This window comes from Chaetomium fimeti, assembly GCF_033439085.1.
Source record: "Chaetomium fimeti strain CBS 168.71 chromosome Unknown B0H64scaffold_6, whole genome shotgun sequence".
Classification (NCBI taxonomy): Eukaryota; Fungi; Ascomycota; class Sordariomycetes; order Sordariales; family Chaetomiaceae; genus Chaetomium; species Chaetomium fimeti.
Window position 1 is genome coordinate 1,145,713 of NW_026944334.1, and position 25,548 is coordinate 1,171,260.

The following is a 25,548-nucleotide window of genomic DNA, read 5'->3' on the forward strand; positions in this document are numbered from 1 at the left end:
GGAGGTCCTTGACTTGGATTTGGCGAGACTGCTGACCGTAGGGTCATCTGAGGTCGAGGTCGGGGTCGAGGTTGAGGTCATGTGAGACCAGACTCGGATGCATCGGTCAACCCCGAAGCTCGAGCGAGTCGAGAATTGAGTCAGTGACTTGGGTGCTGGAGCAAGCCATGTTTGAATGATGCGGCTCCTATTACATCGGATGGACAGAGCACGGTGACGTCCAATGGCACATGGCTTGAGCAAGTTTGAAAAAGAATTGCGGAGAGCAGCACCCGCGTTTCGGCTGCCCCTTGTTCTACCTAGGTAGGGAGGTACCTTAGGTTGTGGGTACGTGTTACCACATGGTCACAGGCCGTAGGGCTGAACATGGGACGATCGACGACAGGGTCGTAGCATGGAGCTCGAGGACGGTGAGGCATTGGCCAATTCCTGTCCGAGGCACCTGGACAAGGCGGTGCGGGTGCACTGTACATACCTAGGTGGGTATCACTGGGTGCCTCAAGCCCAAGGCGACAGTCACCGGCGGCCGCTAGAAAGAGACTGAGGTCACAAGGAAAAGGGGCTGCAAGGCAGGTGCAAGCTATGGCCGCAAACCATAGGGCGACGGTGATATGAGTTCGATATTGACCGAGGAACCCGCCTGCCAATGATGAACCGTATCTGCGCTGCGTCACCTCCCTCATTTCCTCGACGATCATGGGAGAACGATGAGAGAAAGGACAAAATCGGAAACCCGCCAATCACAAAGCCGGCGCTTATTCGTTACCGCAGTCCACCTCACAGTTCGCCTTGGTACCTGTACATACAAAACCATGATCCGGTTGGCCAATCGACGCACGGCGCAGGCTACCCGGTCCAGGCCAACAAGCACAGTTCTGTCAATCGATGCTTGGCTGCAAAAAAAAACATTCATCCAAGCTTCTTGTTCCTTCGTCCCAAGCACTGAGCCAAGCTCCAACGGCGCACCGCCCCCGCCGCCGCCCCCTGCTTCCCGCCGCAGGAGAGCGGGACTGAACCTTTATTCCCGTAACACAGGGGGTTCCCCACCACCCCCTTGCACATGTCTGTGGGTTGAGACGGTGTCATGTAAGTCGAGTAACTGTGTACCGTGCCATACTCTCTCTGGCTTGAGGAGTGCTATTGGGGGGTGTATTGAGGCGGAATTCTCCCTCCCTCGCCCACCCCCCTGCCACTCCGAACCCAACGGTTTGGTTTCCATCTATTAACTGGGGGCGTTGCTGTATGCCCGGCCTCGAAGGCGGCCACCAGCAACTTGGAAAGAATCACCTGTTGGTTGAGTCTGTGCCTTGCCTCGATCACTTTCGGTATGTCGACGAGTTGGTCATCGGCGAGTCTCCGCCATACTTGGGGTCAAGGCACCCTACGACTTCGCCCCTGAGTCAGAGGAGATCTATTCACGTTGATGTTTGTATATAAAGAATCTCTATCCTCGACCTAAGACACTCCCTTCCGATACAAGACAACACAGCAACCACCCCACAGATCACTGACAGAGAGATCTGTACATCATCATATACACGCACCTCACTTCTTCGAGAGCCTAGCCTTTTATATCAGCCAACCCCACCGCCGTAATCTAGTCTCATCCTTGGGTTACTAGCGAGATACTCCATCCGGAGCGGCCTATTCAACATGTGTACCTGGGAGTTAGTCAAGTTCTCCGAGTGTCGCCACAGCGAGCTGCAGAAGATGGCATACTCGTGCGATATATACCGGCGCCACGTCTACGGCTCATGCGTCTATGACGAGCGCTACGACCGCGACCGCGTCTGCAAAGTCTTCAGCGAGGGTTTCTGCACCAGGTGTTCGGAGCTCTTCAAATACGTCAACTACGAGTAGCATCCGCCCGCCACAACCGCTCAGGTTGACCACGGCAAACCATCCGCCGCTTCGATAACTCGCGGCTTGTACAATCACTTCTCGGTACGAATTTCTCGACAACCCACTGCCTCATCACTTTTCTGATTATCCATCTCAGGATACCGGCTTTCGTTATCAATGTGCCATCACCAATGTATCACCATCAGTGCGACACTCCGAATAGCGATCATCAGGGGGAGTTTGGTCTTTCCTCGACTTGTTATGGGGCGTCGGGAATATTCAGGGACACCTTTAGGAGGGTTCGATAGATAGACTTTTCAGCATCACTGCACTATAGAGGGACCGCGGATTGCATTCATGTTAGATGATTTTCTTCCTCTTCTTGTTGCATACTTTTAGTTATAGATAGATAGAATTTCATTTCATCCGAGACCCTTCACTCTCCGTTGACCTCTCCCCCGTCCGTTGATGCGCTTGACGTACGAAATCCTTATCGGATGCCGATAATGACACGGTTCTGCGCCTGATCCTCCCGCCAACCCGCCGCTCATCGCGTTGCAGGTTTGCATCTCAGCCAGGACCAACAAAGTTTGCGGCGCCGCCCCGCGAACGGTGGATCCGCGTCATCCGGGGGAGGTGGGTCCCGCAATTCCGGATTCCGGAGGCCGGCCCGGAGGTCTCCGGGTCTTACTCGGCGCTTTTCTTCTAGGAGAAATTAATCCTGTGATGCCATAAGGATGGAAGTTAATCTAAGTGATAGGACCGGACTTGCCGGAGAGAGGACCATCATCACCACTGGGTGAGTTGGTGGTGGGACCTTTTACTGGAGGGACATACGCAGCGACAGCAACTTGCCGAATCCGGAAATGGCCAATCAAGCAGCCCCCAGCAGCACCCGGAGCACCCGCCACACCCGCAGGGGAGTGCCGAAACACATGCAGAGCTGCCGTGCCACGCCCTCGCGGCCGGTCCGCGAGCCTCATTTTCGATATGCACTGTGAACCCTGCGGGCCGGCGTGTGTTTGTCTTGTACTCGACCCAATTGCGCTTGCAGGAGTTAAGCGCCCTAGCCGAGCTGATTACCGCAGCTGAAGATGAGGAAGGGATCGAAGAGACCGAGACGGAAAGATACCGTATGGCATCGAAAGGGTACGCACGATCAGATATCAAGCGGTGCAGCAACAACAACAACTCACAGAAGAAACTGCAACAGATTGCCATTCCACCGCCTGCACCCCGCAACAAGGGGCCAAACCGGCCTGAACGGGTTTCAAAATCAGAGTTACGGCACGGCAGGTAGGGCTGGCCGGCTGAGCCCAGCTCAACCCAAAAACAGCAACTTTGCAGTTCCAGCTCAACGAGGCTGAGCCCACACCAACCGCGCCAACAACGCCCACCACCACAGCCCAAGCATCAAAAAAATACCACCACCGTCGCACCATCTCCATCACCCACCCCAATTTAGCACACAACCCATCCCCAACCCATCCCATCCCATCCGGCCCGCCCTCCCGGCCCCCAGCGGCCAGCCGGCCACCGTATGGCCCCGACATAAAAAACCAAAAAAAACACGGACAGATCTGCGAGATGGCCCCCACGATAGCGGCCACTCCCCCCCCGGCCCGGCCGCAGCTCAGACGACCGGCCGTGGCACAGGGATGCGGCACGGATGCACGCCAGTAGTTGATGGGATGGGGAACGAAAAGTCCGAGATATTTCGCATCGGTCGGGGCGACGAACCTCGATGTGACGCGGGTGCTGTGCTGTGCTGTGCTGGGTGATGGGTAGGTTGGTTGGTTGGTAATCATAGTTGGCTGGGCTGGGCTGGGTTGGGCTGGGCTGCTCCGGGAGTGCCGGTGCGATGTGATGGGGGTTGTGGTTTTGGTCTGTGGTTTGGTCTGGTCTGTGCCGTTCGTCTCTGGTGTCTTCTCTGACACTGAAAGGGGGGATATGTAGATTGGGTGGCTATCCGAGGGAGGGCATCATCGAGGTTGGGGGGAAAGGGGCTGTCGTTTGTTGAGGGGCTTGTGTCGATGCAAGGTTTCCGGTCGTTGGGTGTAGAGGTAGGTAATATTATGGTCTAATTTTCAATCTTCACCTTCACCTCCACGTCCTCCCCCTCCCCCTCCCCCTTCACCACCTCCTCCTCCTCCTTCACCACCACCTCCCCCTCCTTCTCCCCCCCACCCTCTCCTCCGCCCGCCGCCGCTCTCTTCTCCTCCGCGTGCCTCTTGGCACGCGCCCTGTCACGGGCGGTTCTTCTCTTATTCCCCTAGTAGTCTCATATTAGTTACCTAGTCCCACACCGAGCTAAATCCTAGGTAACTTACGCTCCTCTTCTTCTTCTTGGGGGGAGGCTTCTTCAGGGAATGGTCAGCTGGCGGCTAAGTCGTACTTGTAAAATGGGGATTTACCCCTTCCTCCTCCTCCTCCTCCTCCTCTTCCTCCTCCTCCTCCTCCTCCTCCTCCTCCTCCTCCTTGGCCTCGGCGGCAGGCTAGCACATAGTTAGCTTCAACCTCGTTACAAATCAAGCTGACAAGCGTTCTACTTACTCTCTTCCGCGGACCCTGGGCGGCCCGGAACGCACTGCGCAGGAAGGCACCCTGCTGCGATTTAGACCCGCCGGTCATGGTGGCCTTCGTGCCGTCGGCGGCTTCGAAGGTGACTAAGCACATACTAGTCAGCTCCCGTCACCTTAGTAGCTCGCTGGTTATTCTGCTTACCAACCGGGACTGGGACCCGGGGGGGTTGGGGGGCCGCGGCCGGGGCTTTGGCGGCGCGGGCAGGGGCCGGGGTTTTGGCGGGGGCGGTGGTGGCGCCGGGGGTGGTGGTGGCAGCCGGGGAGGCAGCCGGGGACTCAGCCAGGGCGGCGGCGGCGCCAGGGGTGGTGGCGGCGGGGGGGACGGCCGGGGACTCGGCGGGGACGGTGGTGGCGGCCGGGGCTCGGCCCGGGAGCGAGACAGTCTTTGGAGTCATTTTCTTCAGGATCTATTAGCATGAACATCAAGGAGAGAGAACACAAGGAGCGCTGTAGTAATCGGACGTCGTTGCAAAGCCCAGGGGCCCGGATGATTAAAAGCCAACGGTCAAGTCCAAGTCAAACAACGGGTGCAAAAACGACAAGAAATGTGCAGGATCCACGACGTGGATGACGGGAAACTTACGGCGGTCGTTGGTAAAGTTTGAATAATTTCTACGTAGCCGATTAGTAGTCAGTATTTATACTCTCAAGATCAGGATGGCAATGTCGGTATATCAGCGCGCATGCGAACTTACGTGAACGTCAACGAAGGCCGAGGAAAGAAAAGAGAAAGGAGGAGAGAAGTGGGAAGGCGGGCCGAGTTAACTTAGCAAAATTCTCGCGTCTGGCTGCCTGGCGGCCTGAGAGCCTGGAATCATGGACACCACAGCACAGGGAGGCACACTGTCGAACTACCAAATCTCCAGCTTCCTGGTTCCCTGCGAGATAGCAGCTTGAATGCCGTGTGTAAAATATGTTACTTCAAGATAATCTGAGAGTACATGTGCTGTCATGCTCTTGGACTTTGATTGATCCTCTGTCAAGATGCACGGCTGTTGTAATACTAACCTAAGGAGCCACCGAGTCCACAGTACAGTCTGTTATCTCCATTTCCAAGTCCTAAGACATTAATATGATTTTAAAAGACGGTGGGCATCTATTTCATGCTCTTGACAATTATCCATAGGGAGGAATGTTGATGTGTTGCCCATCCTGCTGCCAGGTTCTCGCAACGTGTGCCCCCTACGAACCCAGCTCCTTCCTCACGGGCAGGTCTGGTTCCCAGGGAAAGAACCCCCGAGGGAGGCAGCAACCCATGTGAAGCAAGTGGGGACCACCTACTGACGGTCGGGGAGGATCCGGTCTCTTGATGAGGGAAGAGAGTCCCTACTAGGTACCTTATTCAATGCGAGCACCAACAGTCGGGTGCCCGGCTGGCTTTCATTATGGTCCCTTTCTCTGGCGGAGTTCCTAGGCCGCTAGGTACCTTTGCGGAGGAATTCGTGGGCTTCCGAATTCAGTGGTTACAGCACACGGGGTTCAGGTACTTTTAATCGAATGGGTCCAGCGCTCTGCCATGGGTAACTTGAGCAAGCAGCGCGTTCGACTCCAGTTTACTGGTTAGCAATCGAAAGGTTATCCGTTCAAATCGGGTGGTAATTAGGTAATTAGGTTCAACACCTGCCTATTGCACACACGAGAGATCGCTCCTTCCTTGTTATCTCTAACGTATCCCACGGGCTCCACGACCACAAGAGAGATGAGAGGTAATAAATGCTTCAAAACTAGAATATTCGCCCATTGTTTAGAAGAAGTTATACTCTAGGTGTCTTTGTTACATAGCGACGGCCATTCCTAACCTAGCCCGTCAACAGCGGCGAGTAGTCAGTATTTGTAAGTAACCAGGTCTCACCTAACCGCACCGCGGTTAGGTGAGACCTGTAGTTATTGATGAGTAGTACTATCCTAGGTATGTACTCTATGAGATTTTCTTCGTTTGTTTTTTATTGTGAAAGTGGCTGGGCTCTTAGGTTAACGAAACCTTCGTCAATAGTAATATGGTGAGATAGGGATGGTGGGGGGGGTGTATAGTTGCTGAAGTAGTGTAATAAGAAGGAACCCAGGGTAAAAAGGGTGGGAAGGAAAAAGGGAAGGAAAGGGTAAAAAAAGGGAAGAAAGGATAGTAAAGAAAAAAAGAGGAAAGAATAGTGGAGAAAGAGGATAAAAGAGGTGAATTGTGAAGAGAAGAGGAAGGAGGGATAAGTAAGAGGAAATAAGAAAGCAAAGGTAAAAGAAGAGAAAAGGAAAAAGGACAGAAAAAGAAAAAGAAACAGAAGAAGAAAAAGAAAAAGGAAGGGGAAAAGAAAAAGAAAAAGAAAAAAAAGAAAAAAACTTAATTAAGTTTAGTTACTCTCAGTAATAATAGGTATTGGACATTGCTTGATAATGAGTATGCTTGTTAATAAGATTAGGATTTAAAGCTAGGTTCCTCTTAAGATGTAGAGTAAGAAAAAAAAGTTTAAAAATAGAAAAGAAACTCTAAAAATTAACCTTGATCCCCACCCGATTTGAACGGATAACCTTTCGATTGCTAACCAGTAAACTGGAGTCGAACGCGCTGCCGTTGCGCCAGAGGACCGAGAACTCGCTTATTACTAACTCTAGAAAGTTTTAAATTATATTTTGGGGTTCAGAATTATCCCAAAGTTGCCACAATATGTTTTCTTGGACCCCTACCCTCTCCCGAAAGCATCTTAACTCTAATAACTTTTTGAACTAGAAATAGCATAATAGGAGAGAGGGAGACTAGCTAAATAATATAGCTTTATAATTTAGATTGGTCATTTTCAGTAGAGAAGAGTTACTTTACTAGCTAGCTGTTTTATTTCTCTTATATGCTAGCTAGAGTTAGAGTTATATACTGTGTATACTCTTCCTACATTGTGACCGTGCGCTTTTCTCCGAGAGATATGAATTCCGGTTCTTGAATTGTTTCTAAATCTCTATATATACATACCTCTTTACTCATCCTCTCATTATGTGTATTGCCGAAGTGAAGTGGCGGTATAGATGGTCTAAGAGTTTAATGGCCTACTTACGAGCAAGACATAGCACCAACAACGCGTAGATTACATTGTGAGATCTGAGGTGAGAGCCGCTAGTAGCAAGATTTGACCAGTTACCTGTACCATCGTAACAGGGTGATATGAAAGCGTGTTTACGGTTGTTCATAACTGTCCGCACGAGCCTTCCGTCAGGCGACCCGAGTGCCCATAGTACGGTTAATTCACCGATAGCTTGCATAGAGTTAGTGGTCATATCATTACTGGCAAGCTATAGTTATTTAGTGAACTACGGTTATTCCGTGCCTCTACATGACGGGGTTCGGGATAGAGTTCGCGATGGTATCGACCTTTGCACTTGCCTTCAAGATAGAATAGAGCTAGGAAATTTTGTTGAGAGCCTGCAAGCTACGCGGCCGAAAATAAAAGGAGTGATCTTTTCCGAGAAACTGACGAAGTCTTTTCAAAAACCTTGAACTTTGAACTCCGAACAACCACAGCGTAATTACCCGTCACTTTCGGTAAGTTCCCTACTCTGCTCTTGAATTGAATGATCTGGTTAATTGACAGGACCGTCTAGCTAGGTTGGCTTATGGGTATTTGGCTAGGTTGGCTTGTGGGTATTTGGCTAGGTTGGATGGGAGGTACTTGCCTAAGTTAGTTTTAATAGATAGAAAAAAAGGAAAGAACAGTCACCTCCATTTGAATTGAGCTAATCAACTCCCCTATATCTCGTCTCCTCCACTTGGCTATAGCTTGCAGGTCGCATAGCCGCAGTCCACCAAATAACCGTAGCTGGCTCCCAACATAACCGTCGCTCTTAACTTCAACATAAACGTTAGTCTGTAAAAACGGTTGATAAACCGTAACTCACCGCCCCAGATCTCTTGGTACGATAGCAAAGGTGATCTCCCGTCGCTCACCCGTCCGATGGCAGTCACGTCCCAATGGACCCCACACAGGTGCCTTAGGCAGTCATCCATGTGCGAGGTTGCTGCAAAACACCATGTCAAGACCTGAGGCAATGATATCTCGAGTGCGGCGAAGTAGATGGAGAACGAAGAGGCCGCTAGCTTGAGGTAGGACTACTAAGGTCTATCCGCGCCCATCAAATCTATTCGACGCCGACGGCTGTTGCTCGGAAAATATGTACAGCGAAATCCCGCCCGCAAAAGTCCGACGCCACATCCTACCGGCAACACACAAGATGCCAAATGTACCCAAGTGCCCGCCGGTCCTGTATCTACATCCATCACAACCCGAGCTGACAGAGATGGCCCAAATGGCGTGCATCCAAAACGAGGCAGAGAGAGCGTGTGTAAAATGGAGCCCATGTGTTTCGGCACCAACCAGTCCGACCCTGCCAAGCAGCCCGCGCTCCCGACGCCATTGTTCCAGACATTATTGAATAAGTTATGAGACATGAACGATAAATGAGGTGTTATGGGACAGCGTCCGTCATGTGTTTTCCATAAATCTCGACGTTGAGCCCCTCGATCCGTCTCGCGGTGCGAAGCTGCGGCCGGCGGAACCTGGTGGTTGTAGCGTCGTGGGGAAAACAGACGGGCGATGACCCGGTGGTAAAGGACCCTGTTCGTGAAGGGCGGTTCGCTGCGCGCCGTCTCGGTAAATGGGGACGCCGCTGACCGGCCGCATCGGGGATCCAAGTTGAAAAGGGTTCGAGCCCTCCGAAAACGCCTGCGAGTCCCGGTAGTACGACGACCCGCTGCCGACGCTGTCGTGCGGGTCGGTGTAGCCGTCTCCGCCGGATTCGAGGACCGAGACCAACTTCTTGCCGGACACCCTGTAGAATCCCTTCTCTTGGGTGGCCGGCTCGGCAGGCGGTGCGTCGATCGCTCGTTTGCCGCTCAGCTTGGCGAGAGCGGCGGGTATCGCAAAGGCACCGGCCCGCTCCGTCATACCCATCCCGCTGCTGGGGCTGGTTGGTTCCGGTGATGAAAAGCCCCTGCCCCGAGGTGTGTCCTCGTCGCCTAGCAACATGATGCCTTGGCCGCGCTGTCTCCTCCACTTCAACAAGTATAAGAGTGCGAGGGCGATGAGCGCGATGCCGGCAATGCTACCGACGACCCCGCCAACGACAGCGTTCCGCGTTTCGGGGGCGAGACCAGTAGGCTCGGGAGTGGGTTCGACGGGCACGGGAGTGGCTGCTGTGGCCCCAGTGCCGGCATTTGTGCTGTCCTCGCCTCCGCCGGCTGCAATCGTGGGCGTATTGGCGTCGGTGGTAGAAGTCCAGAGAGAGCTGCTGCTCTTAGTAGAAGCGAATGTGGAACGAGAAGGTGAAGTTCGTGAATAGTTCGAGAAGAGGCCTATTGTGTGGTTGCCAAAGAGTGACGGTTGGCGGGCTACCAAGAGTTAGCAGACGAAAGGAAACGGGCTCGGTGGAACGGACTTGACGATGAAGAGTTGCCAACCCCGGACAACGTGGGGAATGCAGACGTGCTGCTGAAAGGAGTGGACGTCAGCGTCTCCGAGGACGCTGACAAGGTGGACGACAATGTCTCCGACTCAGTGGAGGTTGTCGACGATGGCGAGCCATCGACCGGGTCGGGAAGCAGCCCAGGGAGAGACACGCTGGGCAACACGTCGCTGAGCGCGGGCAAACCGGCAGTGAGACCCGCCGGCAAGCCTACCGCGGTGGGTGCGACGGGGGAATCCAAGGTCAAGGTGTCGATGCTCGTGACGCCGCCCGTGGCATCGATGTAGTGGACAACGGACACGGTTTGGACGACGACGACCTGGCGGCCATGCAGCTTCTCGTTGGGTGGTGAACGAATGTGTGGCGAGGTACTCTCGACCTCGGGGGTGTGCAAACGACGGTGTTGGTGAAGATGCAAATGTTGGTGGTTGAGATGGTGGTTGTGGTTGTGGCGGGTGCTGCGGGCCTGAAAGAGTGACGGCCCGCTGGCATCGCCCTGGTTAGTCATAGCGCTGGCGTGGCTGTGAAAAACGAATGTGGGTAAGAGCTGCGTCAAAAAAAAAGAGCGTTGGCAGTGGGAACGAATCGAATGGCAGGCTAGCAGCCCGACCCCGTATTCGAGAGTCCTGTCGATGGGCTGGATGGATGGATGCTCGTAAAATCGAAGCTGGCTGTGCGCGTGATCCGGAGGGGTCGGCTCGTCATGGTCGCAATCCTCCAGCCAAACTCGCCCGACTCGTCGAAAGAAAAACCGGAAATATCGAATTAACCGTCCCTTCTTGCAGCCAAAAGCTGATCGTCAATGCGCTGCGTCTGTGGGAGGGACCCGGGGGGCGCTGGCTCTGGTCGGGAGATGCCGTCAAACTCACCCGTTCCACATGTCCGCGATGCTGGAGGTCAATCGCACCGGCACGCTTGACAACCAGTGTGAGGGAAAGGAAGAGGATAGCGCGAACGGGCAGCGCCGCGTGGATATTCTTTCTCGCAACCTCTTCCCGACCAAAGATCTATTTTAATTTAAATTGCCGGCCCAAGAGAGCCCAGAGGGCGAGCTCCGCAGTGGTGGTCGCAATGGTCGAGGCACTGGCCTTGAGCCCGCGCTGCCAATTTCGCTTCCCTGCGCAGGCCGGGCTTTCCCCCATCACAGGTCCACCATTGGCCAATCGTGTTCTCGAGGCCGATGCAGGAATGCGGGCATCCGCTGTTTTCATTGGCCGAAGATCTTGAACATGCGTTTGACGGATGGCCCCCACCCTGTTCGGCCGATTGCCTGCTTCAAGTTCGGTTTGCAGAGGAAAAACACGAGATTTCCATTTGGACTGAACGCCCCTCGGGCCCCCACTCGTGCCTTTGCTACCAGCCAGCGTTGTTCCACGACACGAGAAAGCAACCTCCTCTGTACACAGTATGCGGGATTCAAGAGGTGGTTAACAAGATTGGGCTCCCCAATTGTCGAACCCGAAGACTGGGGGCGGGGGTGAACAACGCCCAAGTCGGGCTCATCCATGCCAAGGGGTCCCCTTCTCTCCTGTTTCAAGGTTCGGGATGTGGGCTGTTTCTTTTACTTCAGGTTGGGGAACCTCAAACACCCGACCGGCCACAATAGCTCCTTTCTCAGGGCATTGATGCTCCCCTACCAATTTTGTACTCTACTTTGAGTGTTTCACGCACTGGCACTCTTTTGGGGGCTGTTCGTTTCTTGGACCGGGCAACCTTGGTACGGCCCGGGTGCAACATGGGTTAGCCCAGATACGTGTTTCTTTCTTGAGGCCGATTCTACTGTTACTACAGGAATACTTACACAGTGGCAACTATTCCATATACATACCCTACGCCGTATGCCCGAGGTAAAGATATGGTATGGGCCATCAACATCGTTCTTTCGCCCTTGGCATGAAGTTGGGTATGAAAAGTGGGCATGGTCCATTCCCCCATCGGCCAAGCACCCAAAGAAGACCAAAACGGCAGCTTGACTAACACTGACTTCTAACCATTGCCTAATGGCCCCATTCGCCACACGCTAGAAAAGAGCATTAAATACCCTCCATTCTCGCTCCCCGAGGGCACGAAACCAACAAGAATTTTGCTCAACATACTTTTCTTTCTCAACTTCACCATGGCCGGTTCATCAATGTGTCCTTGTGCGTCTTGCTTCGGCTCGACTCCGCAGCACACCCCGGTCCAACATCAACAACCACAACAGCAACTGCAGCTACAACCACAACCAAGCTATCTCAAGGAGAAGAAGAACGACAACATGTTCAGCAAACTGCGACGGATCCACAGCACCGAGAGCACTACCTCAACTTTGGTCGGGCTGACTACAGATATGCAACCGATGGGCATCTCAGGCGAAAAGTAAAGCGCGGCTTGCTAAAGGGAGTTCAAGTTGACAGGAGCGGTTGGTGTTCGGATGGTTTGTTTGGCGTTCAGGTGCAAGGCGCTGGGCTGACTGAAAAGGGCGAGGGCTTTTGCCGTTAAGAAAGGTAAGGGTCACCGTTGGCATCTAACAACTCGCCTCCTACCCCTTTTGGTTTTGTTCCGCTGATGAGATCTCCCGGACTAACCGCACAATCCTCATCCTGTAGATTCAGATCCAGCTGACGACCAGGTTCCTGGTGCGCCGCCGATACTCCACTCACAGAAGGACTGCATGATTGAGTATTTGAGTATGCTAACCTGGTGTGGTATGACCTGGACCTTGATTTGACCTCACCCAAGTCTCGTCCCTCACTAACCACGGTGGGTCACAACGATCGCATTCACATACTCGAAAATCAAGCTCGCAGCATAAAATAGAAAAGAAAAAAGATTAAATGCATTGTTTATAACCATGCTGCTTCCGGGTTCCACGACTGTGTTCCATTGTGATAATGTTGAGGATAATCGATCCATCCCCACATCCATCATCTCTCATGTTTGCCAGAAGTGCCCGTCACCGCTTTCCTTAGGTAGGTCGGTATTCTGATTTGCATCTTGAGAACCAGAACTTATCAGGATTCTAGTGTTCGCCGAACCCTCTTTGTTATTGACGCCGGGTATTCATTCTCACATCGCTACACCCCTTCTGTGACGAGAAGCAGATATTCCATGGGGTCAGGCCACCAGTCAATACAACTATAATATCGAAACTGAGACAAAGAGAAAAAGAGAGGTGGTGGGATCGCTAGCGATCGTTTCGTGGGGAAGTAGGGCGAGGCGCTATGCGCGCTAACCCCGATTGAGCCACAGTGCCATCACAGGCAACCACCTCTCGTGACAACCCCCCCCCCTCCACGAAAAAGCTCGTCCGCGGGCTTTTGCTCGGAAAAGGTCCATCACTTTTTCTTCCTGTTGGATCGCCTCAACGGCGCGCCCACCATGACTGGTTCGTTGTCATCCTCATGATCCGCCGCGAACTCGTCGCGTTCGGCCATTTCCAACCATATTTGCAATCGTGTGGGCGGGCCAGACTTGTCGGGGTTCGCGTCATGGAACTGTTTCAACGCTTCCGGCGAGTTCTTGAAGTCGGCCGCGGGATACCATTCGGGGTCGGCTGCCCAGCCCTTCCAACGGACTTGGTACTGCAATTTTCCATAGTAAACACGGCTCGCCAAGAGTTGTTCGACCTCCCATTCCATGTCTTGATTCGGACCAACCTCTTCGGCATCCGGGGACTCGGGTGCTTGGCCAGGAAGAGGGTTGTTTAGGTGTAATCGTAGTCGGTCGGGAGGGAACGTGTCGGTTCCCTTCCACGAAGCTGGGACTTCCAAACGGTACGCGTGGCCAACCTTCTCGATGATGCGGAAGTGCTGCCGCGTAACGGGGAAATCGAGCTTATCGCTGGGTCTGCTCGTCATTTCGGTGCGCTTGATGATCACGACGTGGTCGTCGACGTCGAAATCTGGTACGCGGCGATGTCGATTCGCCTGCTCTGCTTGCTTCTCCTGCGCTTTAAGGATGTTGGACCGCGCGAAGTCCCCAAATTCCTGGATCTGGCGCGCCCTCCGCTGGGCCTCTTCGCGATTGAGACGCTCTTCGTGCGGCAGATCTGTCAGTCCGGTTCGTGATTCCCAGTCGAATGGTAAGGGCATCGCGAACCCAAACATCACTTCGTGGGGCGACAATCCGGTGCTGTCGTGCGGGAGGCTCGACTGTACCGCGTCAAGAGCTGGGATTGCCCGGGACCAGTTGTCTTGGTAATGGCTTACAAACGGTCGTAACCGTTGGTTAATATACTGGTTAAGGTTCTCGACTTGGCCCGCGGTCTGCGAATGACCGGGTGTGGCCAGTTTCCAATTGATCCCCAGAATCTTTGACAGTTCGTTGGTAAAGTCGGCTCGAAACTGCGGCCCCTGGTCACTGATGACCTCCATCGGGAGACCGTAGACTCGATACGGGCCTTCATAGTACATCTTCGCCGCATCGCGAGCCGTGGCTCCCTTCGTGCAGGGAATAGTCCATGAAGCTTTCGTGAGGCGGTCAATCATGACCAGAGCGTTGTCAAATCCGTACTTGTCTTTCGGAAGTTCGTTGAAATCCATCACAACGCTCTGCCATGCTCGCTGCGAGGGGGGGATTGGGTGTAGCAATCCGGGGGTCTTGTCTCTCGGGTGCTTCGCGGCGCGGCACACACAGTTAGCGATATACTGATCGATATCGCTGCCCATTCGGGGCCACCAGTACCGGGTGTTGATCAACTTGCGCGTCTTGTTTATGCCCGGGTGGGCGGTCGTCAAGCGCGAGTGTGCCTCAGTAATGATGCGGGTCCGCAGATGGTTGACGGCTGGGACCACCAATCTACCGCTCATCAACAGCAAGCGGCCATCCAGGAGCGAGTATTCGGAATCCTGCTCGCTGCGGGCCTTCTCACGGTATGGCTCCAACTCCAGGGCAGATTGGTTGTAACGGAGGAGCTCGTCGATGAGCTCGAAACCCGAGTCTGCGGGCGCCTCTATCTCCTCGTCAAGCGCCATCAACTCAACTTCAAGATCATCAGTGCGGGTTGCTGCGCCATCCTCCAGCACGGGGGTGAAGATTTGCAAGGTGCGATAGGCTTCCCTCTTCGCCTTCTGCGTCACTGTATCCTCGCTCTTGCGGGAGAGAGCGTCTGCCGCAGCATTCTCTTTGCCCGGCCGGTACGTGATTTGGAAATGGTACTGCGCGAGCAGCTCAGCCCATCCGGCTTGTCTAGCGTTGAGCAGGCGCTTCGTGCCAAAATACTTCAACGCTTCGTGGTCCGTGATGATCAGGAACGGGTCGTCCCCTTGGAGGCCAACAAGCTCGGCTCGCCAGCACTGCAGCGCGCGGATCACCGCCAGGAGTTCCTTGTCATGGATATGGTAGTTGTGTTCCGCGCCGTGCATTGTCTCTGAGAAAAAGGCGATAGGATGCCATTCGCCGTCCGGCTGTTGCTGGGTAAGTACGCCTGCTACCACTCCCTGTGACGCGTCGGTTTCGACGCGGGTTGGCTTGTCGTGAGAGAAATGGGCTAAAACAGGCGCGTTAAGTAGCCGGTCTTTCAGCTCCTCGAAGGCACACTGGCAATCCGCATTCCAGTCAAATGGTACGTCTTTCCTTGTGAGGTTGTTTAGTGGGCGCGCTGTTCGACCGTATTCGCGAACGAAGCGTCGATAGAAGTTGCAGAAGCCAAGGAACGATTGGACTCCCTTGACAGTAGTCGGCTGTTCCCAATCCCGAACAGTTTCAATCTTCTTTGGGTCGACAGCGATGCCGTCGGTTCCAATAATGAATCCCAAGAACTTGGTGCTGGTGACGTGGAATTCGCATTTATCGATGTCGGCCTGTAAGCCCGCCTCGCGGAGGCGCTCCAGAACCTTCCCGACGTGCTCCTTGTGCTCCCGGAGGTTGTTCGAAAAGATCAGGATGTCATCGATGTATGCGCTACAGAAATCGTCCAAATAACCCATCAAAGTGTTGTTGATGAACCGTTGAAAGGTCGCTGGGCCGTTGGTCAAGCCGAACGGCATCACTTTGTACTTGTACGCGCCGTATCTCGTGCGGAACGTTGTGAGTTCTTCGTGTTCCGGGTTGATCCGGATGCGGTGGAAGGCTTGGCGAATATCGATCTTAGAAAAGATTTTGGCTTGGGAGACCCGCGCCAGAGTCTCGTCGATCAGCGGTAATGGGTACCGGTCCTTCCTTGTGATCGCGTTGAGCTTTCGGTAGTCGACGCAGAAGCGTAGTCCACCGTTAGCCTTGATCGCGAACAGGATGGGCGCGGCCCACGGGGAATCGCTTGGTTCAATGAAGCCTTTCCGCAGGTTCTCGGTGATATATTTCCGAGCGGCTTCCAATTCCTCCAAAGAGAGCTTGTACAGCGGCGAATATCCCAGATCCTCCGGCCTGCCAGTGACATCGATCTTATGGTCGACTTGCGGGCGGTATGGGGGCATATCGTCGGATTCCGCCTTGCTGAACACGTCGAGGAAGTCATGGTACTCGCTCGGGATCGCGTTGACTGCTTTCTGACGCAGGTCGTGATCATCTCGGGGCATCGACTCTGCGAGCTTGTCCTCAATCATCCTGTCGATCTCGTGAAGAGTGACGCAGCCGGTGGGCAGGTTGCGCGCAATCTGCCTGAATGCAATGGCACCGATAACGGCCATATCGGGTGGGCGATCCTTGTACCAGCCGATGCTATCCCTACGTAGAGTGTACGGTCCGTATTTATCTGTGCCACGCTTGTAGTCGATCGCGGGTTCCTTTCGCCGAACGCGTGGTTTAGGAGGCTGCTCCTTTGGCGGGGGAGGAAGGCCTTGCAGCGCGCGCTGCATCTTCTGCTGTTCAGGGGGATCGAACCGAACGGTCTTGGGTATCGGGTCGGATCGCGATAGGAGGTGGGTAATCGGGGACGCAGATGACGTCGGCGGCCGCGGAACAGGCTGGCGGCTCGCCTGCGCTTCCAGCTGTGCGATTCGCTGCGCGACAGCTCGCCCATCGCGCCTTCGTTGGTCTTCCTTTTCCATCAATGCTTCGCGGCGCTGAATGTCTTCCATTATAGCAGGATCGGGGCGTCCGGTCGGGGGTGCGCCGAGCTCGATATCAGCCTTCTTCCACCATCCTGGATCAGGGAGCCATTCAGTAGGGAAGATCAGTCTCCGGCGTCGGCTGTCGGTAAGGATGTCGTGATAGTCAAGCCACTTGTCACCAACGATCACATCGTGCTTGGAATCAATTACCAGCAGCGGTTCGTCGCGGAGAGTGCGGTTCTGGATGGTAAAATGCCCGACGAGCACCACGTCGACCAATTGGCACGCGCCTTTGTTGTCAAACCCGCCCACGGGTCGGGGCGTGAAGTCGGTTCGAGTCTTCAATTTCAACTGCTTCAACAGTCGTTCTGCATAGGCAACACTCACAAAGAGGTAGCCATTGGCTCCCGTATCAACCAAAACGTCGGTGGTGGTTAACGAAACTCCATTATTCGCTATGGAACAAGAGGTGAGAAAGGGTCTTCCTCCCAGCAACTTGCTAACGAAATCCGGTCGAGCTTCTGTCACACCGACTGTTGATACCAACCCTGAGAGGGAGTCGAGACTACCCAGGGTATCTAGTTTTCCGAGTCGGAGGCGCTGTCAGGCAGCTCAACCACCTTCGCAAGCTTCTTCTTGTTGGAGGCGGGTGCTCGGGGAGTGGCAGGCTCCTCAGCAGGCTCCTTCGCCGCCCAACGGCTTTGCAGGTTCGCAATGCGGGACTCGCGCTGCGCTTTCCAGTCTCCAGCTGCGGCTCCGCCGCCTGTCTTCTGCGGGCATTCCCGGGACGTATGTCCCTTCTCGCGGCAGACGAAGCAGCGGCCTTCATCATAGAGCTTGCGCACCTCCTCGGGTGAGAGCTGGGGAGCCGGGCTCTTGGCTTTGGGAGCTGCAGGTCTGGGATCCGAGATCTTCGGGGTCTTCGCGGCGCGTGGCGCGCCATCGCGGCGCGGGGCATGGCCATTGCCTGTCTGGCGGTAGGAATGCGAGATCTCTGCGCCAAGTCGGACATACTGATCGAACGTAACAGCGGGATCGAGGTACGACGGTGCCAACGCTCTCTGGAGGGTGCCGGGAAGTCGGCGCTTGAACTCAGCCTTCCACTCAACCTTGCTCTTGCCACATTCACCAGCAAGTCGTACAAAGTCGTTTTTAAAAGCAGTGAAGCTGTCACCCGGCTTCATCTCTAGCTCGATGAAGTCTGTCAGGGACTTCTCGGATTGGAGCGGGTCGTTGTATTCCGACCAGAGGTGAGCCATCAGCTTCTCGGACGTGTTGATTACGTCAGGGTGGGTTTCGCGGAGATAGGGAGCGAGCTCGCGAGCTGCCTTCCCACCTACCCTCCCCTCGATGTACCCTTGTCTAGCAGCATCGTTCGAGAAGTGGTCGCCATTGGCGGCGAGCTTATTCTGGAGGTTGCGGTACCAGGTCTCAAAGGTCGTAGTATCTTTAGCCCCGTCGTTGAGGAAGATAGGCGGGTCGGGTTGCTTTGCGCTGCGCCCCTTGCTCCCGCCAGATGCGGTTTCAGTGCTGCGAATAGAATGGTGGGTAGCGACCGTTCCCTCGCGCGCTTGCATCATGAGATCGGCGATGATCTGGTTAAGGCCCACGACCTCTTCGGTTCGGCTGTTCAAGTCTGCGTCATGGGTCGTCTTCAGATTGTCGGCGATGATCGGGACCCAATCGTGGATGTACTTCAAGTTACGGTCCAGGTCTTTGGCGATAGTATGGAGCTCTTCGACTTGCTCCGCGTATGCTGCGGTCAACAGTCCGCGCATCTTGACTTCCTTGAATACTTCGTCGGGGAAACGGGCAGCGAGATCCGCGAATTCGGTGGCATTGACTGTGCCATTGATCACGCCCGCGAACATGGCATCCGGTTTCTTGGGGTCGTCGTCGACCATCCGGGTAAACGGCATCGCAGGAGCCTTGTCCTTGTACTTGCCAGCGAAGTGGTCGGCAAATGCAACAAGCTTCGCACGCAGGTCTTCCACAAGGCTCTCGCGCGTCTCAGTGTAACGCACGTCTGGGAGTTGTGTAGTGACATCGCGGGTGAACTTCTCAATCGTAGCCGGCTCGGCGTCTTCGTCATCTTCGGCCACGAGGGGCTCTGCCTGGTTCAGCGGCACGTCGTGGATTGCCGACGAGCGGCGGCGCAACGGGGTATCTTTCTTGAGATCGTGACGATTGATCTCTTCGATCACGAACCGTACTTCCTTCCGGGCGCGATCGTCAGCGGCTGACTCGCGTGCCATCTTGGCGGTCTTCGGTATCCAACCCGGTTGGTTCGGCTAAACGCAGGTGGATGGATTTGGTTTGTCGGGTCGATTGAAACAACGCTTTCAATCTTTGATCTTCGGTTCTTCGGTGGGATATTAATTATACCTTCCCAGGTAAGAGAGATTGGTCTCAGTTTGTGACGAGAAGCAGATATTCCATGGGGTCAGGCCACCAGTCAATACAACTATAATATCGAAACTGAGACAAAGAGAAAAAGAGAGGTGGTGGGATCGCTAGCGATCGTTTCGTGGGGAAGTAGGGCGAGGCGCTATGCGCGCTAACCCCGATTGAGCCACAGTGCCATCACAGGCAACCACCTCTAGTGACACCTTCTATGAAAAGAAATGACAAAAAAAGAAACACCAATACCTAGGGAGGTCCCCAGATTTATTTTTGAACAGCTTAGGTCGTTTCTTCCTAAATACCTACCCAACAAACAAACTCAAACCGGTCGTTGTTCCTAGACAACTCGAAGAAAAAGATACTACGTCAGATTATGGTTTCTCGTCTCGTGTCCAGGAACGAGGGGAGAAGAGTAAAGGTAGGTACTCAATCTCACCTACTCATGTTTTAGAAATCTCAGCAATTTGAAGGAACACAGTGTCGGGAACTAAGTAGACAGGGAATCATTTCCCTGCCTCGCTGCAGGTGGTCGAGCTGTTGCTAAAAGGTATGTTTCCCGATGTTTAAACAGTTAGAGAGGATGCACTTACTATAAGGAAGCAACTGAAAGCAGCATTTAAGGGATAATATTTAGGAGAAAGCACCTATTTACATTGGTGCAAAGCACAAGTATCACCCTCTTTCGAACTAACCTACGTGTTGAGGTCGAGAGTGATCAGTTCGAAACATCGAAACCCGATTTATCTTTTCTTAGAATCCCCTCTTTCCACAAGGAAACATGGTCAGCTTTCCTTAAGTGCTTCATCGAGATACAGCGGCGGGCTTGGTAATGCTTAACTAGGTAGCCTGACGATTTCCTGCACAACCATGCGAAACATCATCTGGCTCTGCCTCTCTTTGTTAAAAGGCTCTTCACGATGGGTAAAACTTAGCCTTTTCTATTCCTTCCCGATACACTTTATACAAGTCTCACTGTTACGAGCTCGAGATAACCTGGTCTTGCTGTGGCATCTCCGTTTTAACACTCAGAAACCTCGTTAGTTCCATTCACTCACTTCATCTCACCTCTTTAACCAACACAGACTTGCCGGCTTTAACTCCTTTTCTTTCCCTACCACCACCCGAAGTTCCGATCCAACAAACCCCTTCTCCCCCAACCGACTTCCCTCCATAGGAACGGTCACAACTACACCACAACGGGAAAGAGGTCGACGGCAAAGGGTTAAAGGTAGCCAAGGGCTGGTTCTTGCCACGTGGGACGTTTTTCCTTCTCTTTTTCTTTCATCCTATATCCTTTCTTATATTCAACAACGCTGCGGGCCGTGGTGGATGTTTGGCTGCCTTCGCAAGACTCAAGTTTGCTTTTTGCCGCCCCGGTTACGCAACCGCCAGGATGTCGTTTCCGCCGCTGTCACTGGCGGTTTACTTTCCACCAGAGCTGGGACCAAAGGCGGAGCCGGGCTCACGGCCCTTGGAGGCTGAGACTCCTGCATTGGAGCAAAGTAAGTTGTTTGTCTTGGGTTGTGACCTTGGACTTAGCCGCTCAATGCCTATTATTTGGTTGAGTCAAAGAGTCGCTGGTTTCTCATCAACAAGCGGTGCTACCTGTCACTTGGCAACAGACAACAAACCGTTAACAGTTCGAGTCTCTTGCTGAGTCTAATGCCAGTGTGAACAGCTGGTTTCCAAAGACCGTTGTTAGCGACTTGTCACAGCCCTTTCCTTGGGAGATGACTGGGTGGGCTTGGGCTAACAACTTGAACGCACTAGAACCACTCACTGCTTCTCACTGCCATGCCAACCTTTGGAAGGGTTTCCAGGACTTCAACCCAGCAGCCAACTTCGTTCCAAATGTAGGATCCCTTTGTCTGAGTACAGTTCATACAGTCATTGCGAGTCATAACCGCCATATATCTGGTACTCCTGGCCATCCCATGTCTTGCTTCAGATGGTGCTTGCCTAGAGCTTCGTCTGGCTACCTATACACTTCTCGCCCCATCACCAACCCTTGTATTACTTACATTTATTATTTTCTGCCGTTTTACTTCAGAGTCCAAGAGGTTAACCTCATCCCATAGGCTTACCCATCATCGACATTTGCCACAATGGTAAACCAGGAGACTTCTTCCGAAGCCTGGGACACCAACACCAACATTTCCCACGAAGAAGAAGGATACTGGGAAGAGGTAGGGCACGAGGACGAGGACGAGGGTGTGGATGCGGAGAGCGGTGGCCAGGACTCCGAACAGGGTGTGTCGGGCATGTCGCAGGGGTCGCAGCACGTCTGGCTGAGCAACGAGGAACGGCTGCGCGTCGCCTACAAGCGTGCCCGGACTAGTGCCGAGAAGGTCGACCTCGATCGCTCGCCCTTCTTCCCCCGGACGGCGGCCGAGTATGCAGGCCTCAAGGCTGGGATACTCGAGGCTAGGGCTGCCCGACTGCGCGCCAAGGTGGCGGAGAAAGAGATGGCGTTGCGGGCGCGAGAGACAGCCCAGTGGAAGAGAGTGGTCGTGGTTGGACGCTCTGGGGAGGCCGAGGAAAGAGTGATCCCCGTTTACTACGGCGGCAGCCCGAAGGAGGGTAGAGCTGCTGCTCCGTCTAGGGCCAAACATTCCCAGATGGGTGCCGATATGGGGAGTGCTGTCCAGGGGGGAGCGGCCTCGTAGGTTCAAATTCTTTATCCTTCCCTCCGCTGAACGGCCTTCACTAACGCACCATTATAGAAGCACTAACATGGAGAGCCACTGGGGTGGATTTGTTACAACGTAAGTCAACCTCTCCCGGTGTTACTACCCTTTACTAATCCCCGTCTTCGCCTCGCAGCACTGTCAACGCAACTGATCACTGGGCTCAGACCCTCCGTTTTGCATTCCCGGCCACGCTTGACGGGGTCAGCCTTAAGGAAAGGCACCTCACTCCCTACGAACCCATCCCGCTCCAGGCACCCTTTCCCTACACCAATCAGATTTGGCCCGACCCGCAAGTCAACGGCAACGTTGACCGCCTCACGGTCCCTGTACTGCATCCTCATCACGAGACGGGGCATCAACGCACTCGTTCGGTTACCATGTTGCGAGAGGTTGCCGCACATGCTGCCATCCGCCACGGCAACGTGCACGGAGAGACGCAAGGAAGGACCGATGGCACGTACCACAAGCAGAGCTGGCTTGGGGATGATGATTACGACTCCGACTCCTCTTTCACTCCGAGTGAGTACAGACCTCGGTATGGTATGGAAAAGGGGGAGGTAAGGGAGGAGGCTGCATATGAGGCATCGCGCAGTCGCACTGTGGCCGTTGACTTCTTCACTTCGGATGCCCCGACGAATGATCCGGCTACGATAACAGAAGTTGGGAATGGGGGTACGAACAGGGACGAGGGGGATTTCGTGTTCGAAAGCAACGGGGACAAGGAAGCTGGGAGCGAGCGTACCGACTTCAATGACGGTGCTGGCCTTACACGAAGTGACGACGAGCTCGACAATTTGGGGTTTGATTGGACGCTCACTGGTAAGATGGAAGGCGATGGCAGGGGCAAGGAAGAGGAACACGCGAAGGATAACCAAATCCGCCTCCACAGCGGGGACACGCACGCCATGGAGGAGGAGGAAAGGGGCAATGGGCCCGACACCGAGGATGACAAGGTCCATCGCCGGCAGGCAGCCGAAGATAAAAGCCAACCCAACGCGCTATCCCCCTATGCCCGACCTTTCACGCCCTCCGCAGCGAGCACTTTTACACCCAGCGACTACGACCCGTGTAAGTTGAACCAGCACACACCAAGCTTCGACAACTCCACGACACCCCCGCCGCCGCCTGCCGCGCCGCAACTCGCAACCAGACCGCTCAGCCACCGCGACGGCCTCTCCCCTTTCTTCGCCCACGCGGCCAACCCCTTCACCCCGAGGCCGGGCCCGGGTCCGCCAGCATGCGACTGCGACTGGCCCACCGTTGCCGAGCTAACCAGCGAAGGCGAGGGCCGCATCAAGCGCTGGGACACGACGACGACCACCACCATCATCACCACCACGGCCACGACCACCCCACAATCCACCTCCTCCAAACCCTCCCACCCCTCTGACACCAACCCCAACCCCAACCCAAACGCAACCTACCTCCCCACCATCCCACTACCCCCTTTCACCACCACCACTATCCCCTTCACCACCCCCTTCACAATACCCCCCACCCCCATCCCCCAACCCTTACCCCCCCCAAACCTCCGCCGCTACCTCCCCCTCCCCCGCCTGCGCAACATCATCGACCCACGCCTAAACCTCACCCCCTCCGAGGCAGAGGCGCTGGCGCGCGACAACGGCGGCACGGTGCCGTGGGAGGTGCGGGCGGTGGCCGGGGAGCGGCGGTGGGACCTGCATGCCGAACGGCGTCTGTGGGAGGTGTGGGGGTGGCGGTTTGAGGGGGACGAGGAGGAGGGGGATTGGGATTGGGGTTGGGATTGGGGTTGGGGGTGCACGGGTTGGTGGTGGGTTGGGGGGGTGGGGGTGGTGAGGGGTTTGGGGTTGTTGGGTGGTTTAGGAGGGGGGGATGGGGGGGAGAGGGGGGGTGAGGTTTGGCGGGAGGGAGAGGGCGAGAGGGAGGTTAGGGGGGAGGGGCGTGATGGTGGTGGTGATGGGGAGGTTTAAGAGGTGGAGTTGCTTGATGAGCTTGGGAATGCCGGTTGGCCAGAAGATGGAGACCGGTTGGTCGGTTGGTGCTTGCTTGGAAGTCGGGCATCTTGGTTGGCTTGAATCGGACGGGTCGGGCACCACCAGGCGCTTAATAAAGGAGAGACAACAACAACAACGACAACCCCTGAAAGCCGCTGGTCGAGGTGCAGCAGCATCTCCTTTCTCGAGGTCCAACACCAACGGGAGGATCCAGGAGGAGGAACCCTGGGATTTATTTTAGTTTTCTCTCCTTTTTTTCATCATTTCTCTGCATTCTCGATATCATCAATAGGTAGAGCTAACTTTTGGGGCGACAAAGGCACAAACCTCGACCATACTGACATCCTTGCAAGATGTTGCTGGTAGCGAAATTGGAACAGGACCCGACGTTTCGGTAACCCCTCCCTGCCGCTCGTTTGTGCTATTATTATGTAGGTATGTATGTATGTACAAGTAAATTGTTTGCTAAGGACATCATTGTTGTTGTTAGTCAACGCAAGCCATGAAGGCCATTTTCCACAACCATAATCACCTTTTTGCATGCAGACTCATAATTGGACAAAGCACACTTATCCAAAGCATATTCAAGTTTCATGGCGGCACAAAGCGCTGCAAAGCTGAGACTCTGACCCGGGCAGACGGCAGGTGATTGTCAATCTCGCCTGTTTTCGATAGTTAGCTGTCCCAGAACTCTCGGTCTGGCCAGGCCGGCAGGTTTTAATTCTCGAATCTGAGGAATATGGAGTTGCAGGGTCGGCCCGGGCCTGGCCTGATCTGGCAAACACACAAGATGCAGGAACCACTGAAAGGTGAAGACATCGGATGACAAGTGCGTGGCGTTGAGGATCTGCAGCAGATGTGCAGCGACACCGGCGGTACGCCTTGCCCTGCAGCTGGTTCGGCGCCCGCTGTAATTGGCCAGCCGAGCTCAACAGGAGCGGCTCGCAGGAGAAAGCGGCCCCGGGGTCTTGGCCAGCAGCGACCCCTGCGCCGTTCGTTTCAGATGCCCACCTGTCGCTGCCTCTGTTGCGGCTGCGCCCGTTGAAGGCGAGGCGCTGACACTTGAACGGCGCTGCCAGTTTCCAACTGTGCGCAGTAGGAGGGAGGTAGCTGCAAATCGTTGCCTGGACTGCGATGACGACACCTGGATTTAGACCAACACGACAGTGGCACAGGCGGTAAAGAGAAGAAAACGATAAAAGACGGGTTCCTCCGCCATGGCACCAGGCTAGCGTGGGTAAAACGTCTTTTACAAGTTGCGGTAAGGGGACGTCGAGGGTACTCATGTGTGTTATTGCAGCCATTCGCTGCTCATCCAACAACTGGTAAAAGCAGAACTTAACGCTCGATTTTGATTAGCCTTGTTGGCATGAACTTGTAGTTCTTTGTGCAGAGCGTAATTCGTCGAGACCGGAGGATGATTGTGCCATGGTGACTCGAGCCCAACGTACCGTTCTTGTAATTGCATGTTTCCACACAAAGGGACCCCCTGTTTCTGGGCCATCGAGGGGGCTGACTCGCCCACTTTTGTCCACTTCCCTCTGCTGTCCCCCTGGATTATTAGCGGAACCTCGAGTAGAAAAGGGAACGAAACGAAACGACACGCAGCAGTGTTGCAAGAACGCACGCCCACACCGATATTCCA

General features: G+C 54.5%; 4 protein-coding genes and 1 non-coding gene across 5 annotated transcripts; 2 read left to right on the top strand and 3 right to left on the bottom strand.

The window, feature by feature from the left end:
* Positions 1–1,653: 1,653 nt before the first annotated feature.
* B0H64DRAFT_444481 (uncharacterized protein) lies at positions 1,654–2,551 on the top strand (the record flags this gene model as incomplete). The annotated part of the gene is made up of 2 exons (XM_062806787.1): positions 1,654–1,856; positions 2,404–2,551. The coding sequence occupies 2 exons, from the start codon at positions 1,654–1,656 to the stop codon at positions 2,549–2,551; spliced, it is 351 nt and encodes a 116-aa protein (XP_062656716.1).
* A 4,365-nt stretch (positions 2,552–6,916) lies between these two features.
* On the bottom strand, positions 6,917–7,002 carry B0H64DRAFT_t130. The gene has a single exon. It is a non-coding gene; the product is annotated as a tRNA-Trp (tRNA).
* Positions 7,003–8,884: 1,882 nt separating this feature from the next.
* On the bottom strand, positions 8,885–10,371 carry B0H64DRAFT_326666 (uncharacterized protein; the record flags this gene model as incomplete). Its single annotated transcript, XM_062800751.1, has 2 exons — positions 8,885–9,789; positions 9,837–10,371. 2 exons carry the CDS (start codon positions 10,369–10,371, stop codon positions 8,885–8,887), a joined length of 1,440 nt encoding a protein of 479 aa, XP_062656717.1.
* Positions 10,372–12,326: 1,955 nt separating this feature from the next.
* Positions 12,327–13,005, bottom strand: B0H64DRAFT_345535 (uncharacterized protein). The gene has a single exon (XM_062801316.1). It carries the CDS (start codon positions 12,771–12,773, stop codon positions 12,597–12,599), a length of 177 nt encoding a protein of 58 aa, XP_062656718.1. The 5' UTR covers positions 12,774–13,005; the 3' UTR covers positions 12,327–12,596.
* Positions 13,006–20,456: 7,451 nt separating this feature from the next.
* On the top strand, positions 20,457–24,301 carry B0H64DRAFT_465302 (uncharacterized protein; the record flags this gene model as incomplete). The annotated part of the gene is made up of 6 exons (XM_062807665.1): positions 20,457–20,739; positions 21,008–21,090; positions 21,316–21,899; positions 21,961–22,002; positions 22,061–23,633; positions 24,257–24,301. Coding segments are annotated over 6 exons (2,610 nt in total), but the record flags the coding sequence as incomplete, so codon positions are not given.
* Between the last annotated feature and the right edge of the window lie 1,247 nt (positions 24,302–25,548).

Bases quoted from the DNA above. Each gene is read 5' to 3' on its own strand.
- B0H64DRAFT_345535 (XM_062801316.1), bottom strand. From the start codon at position 12,773: ATGATGGATGTGGGGATGGATCGATTATCCTCAACATTATCACAATGG.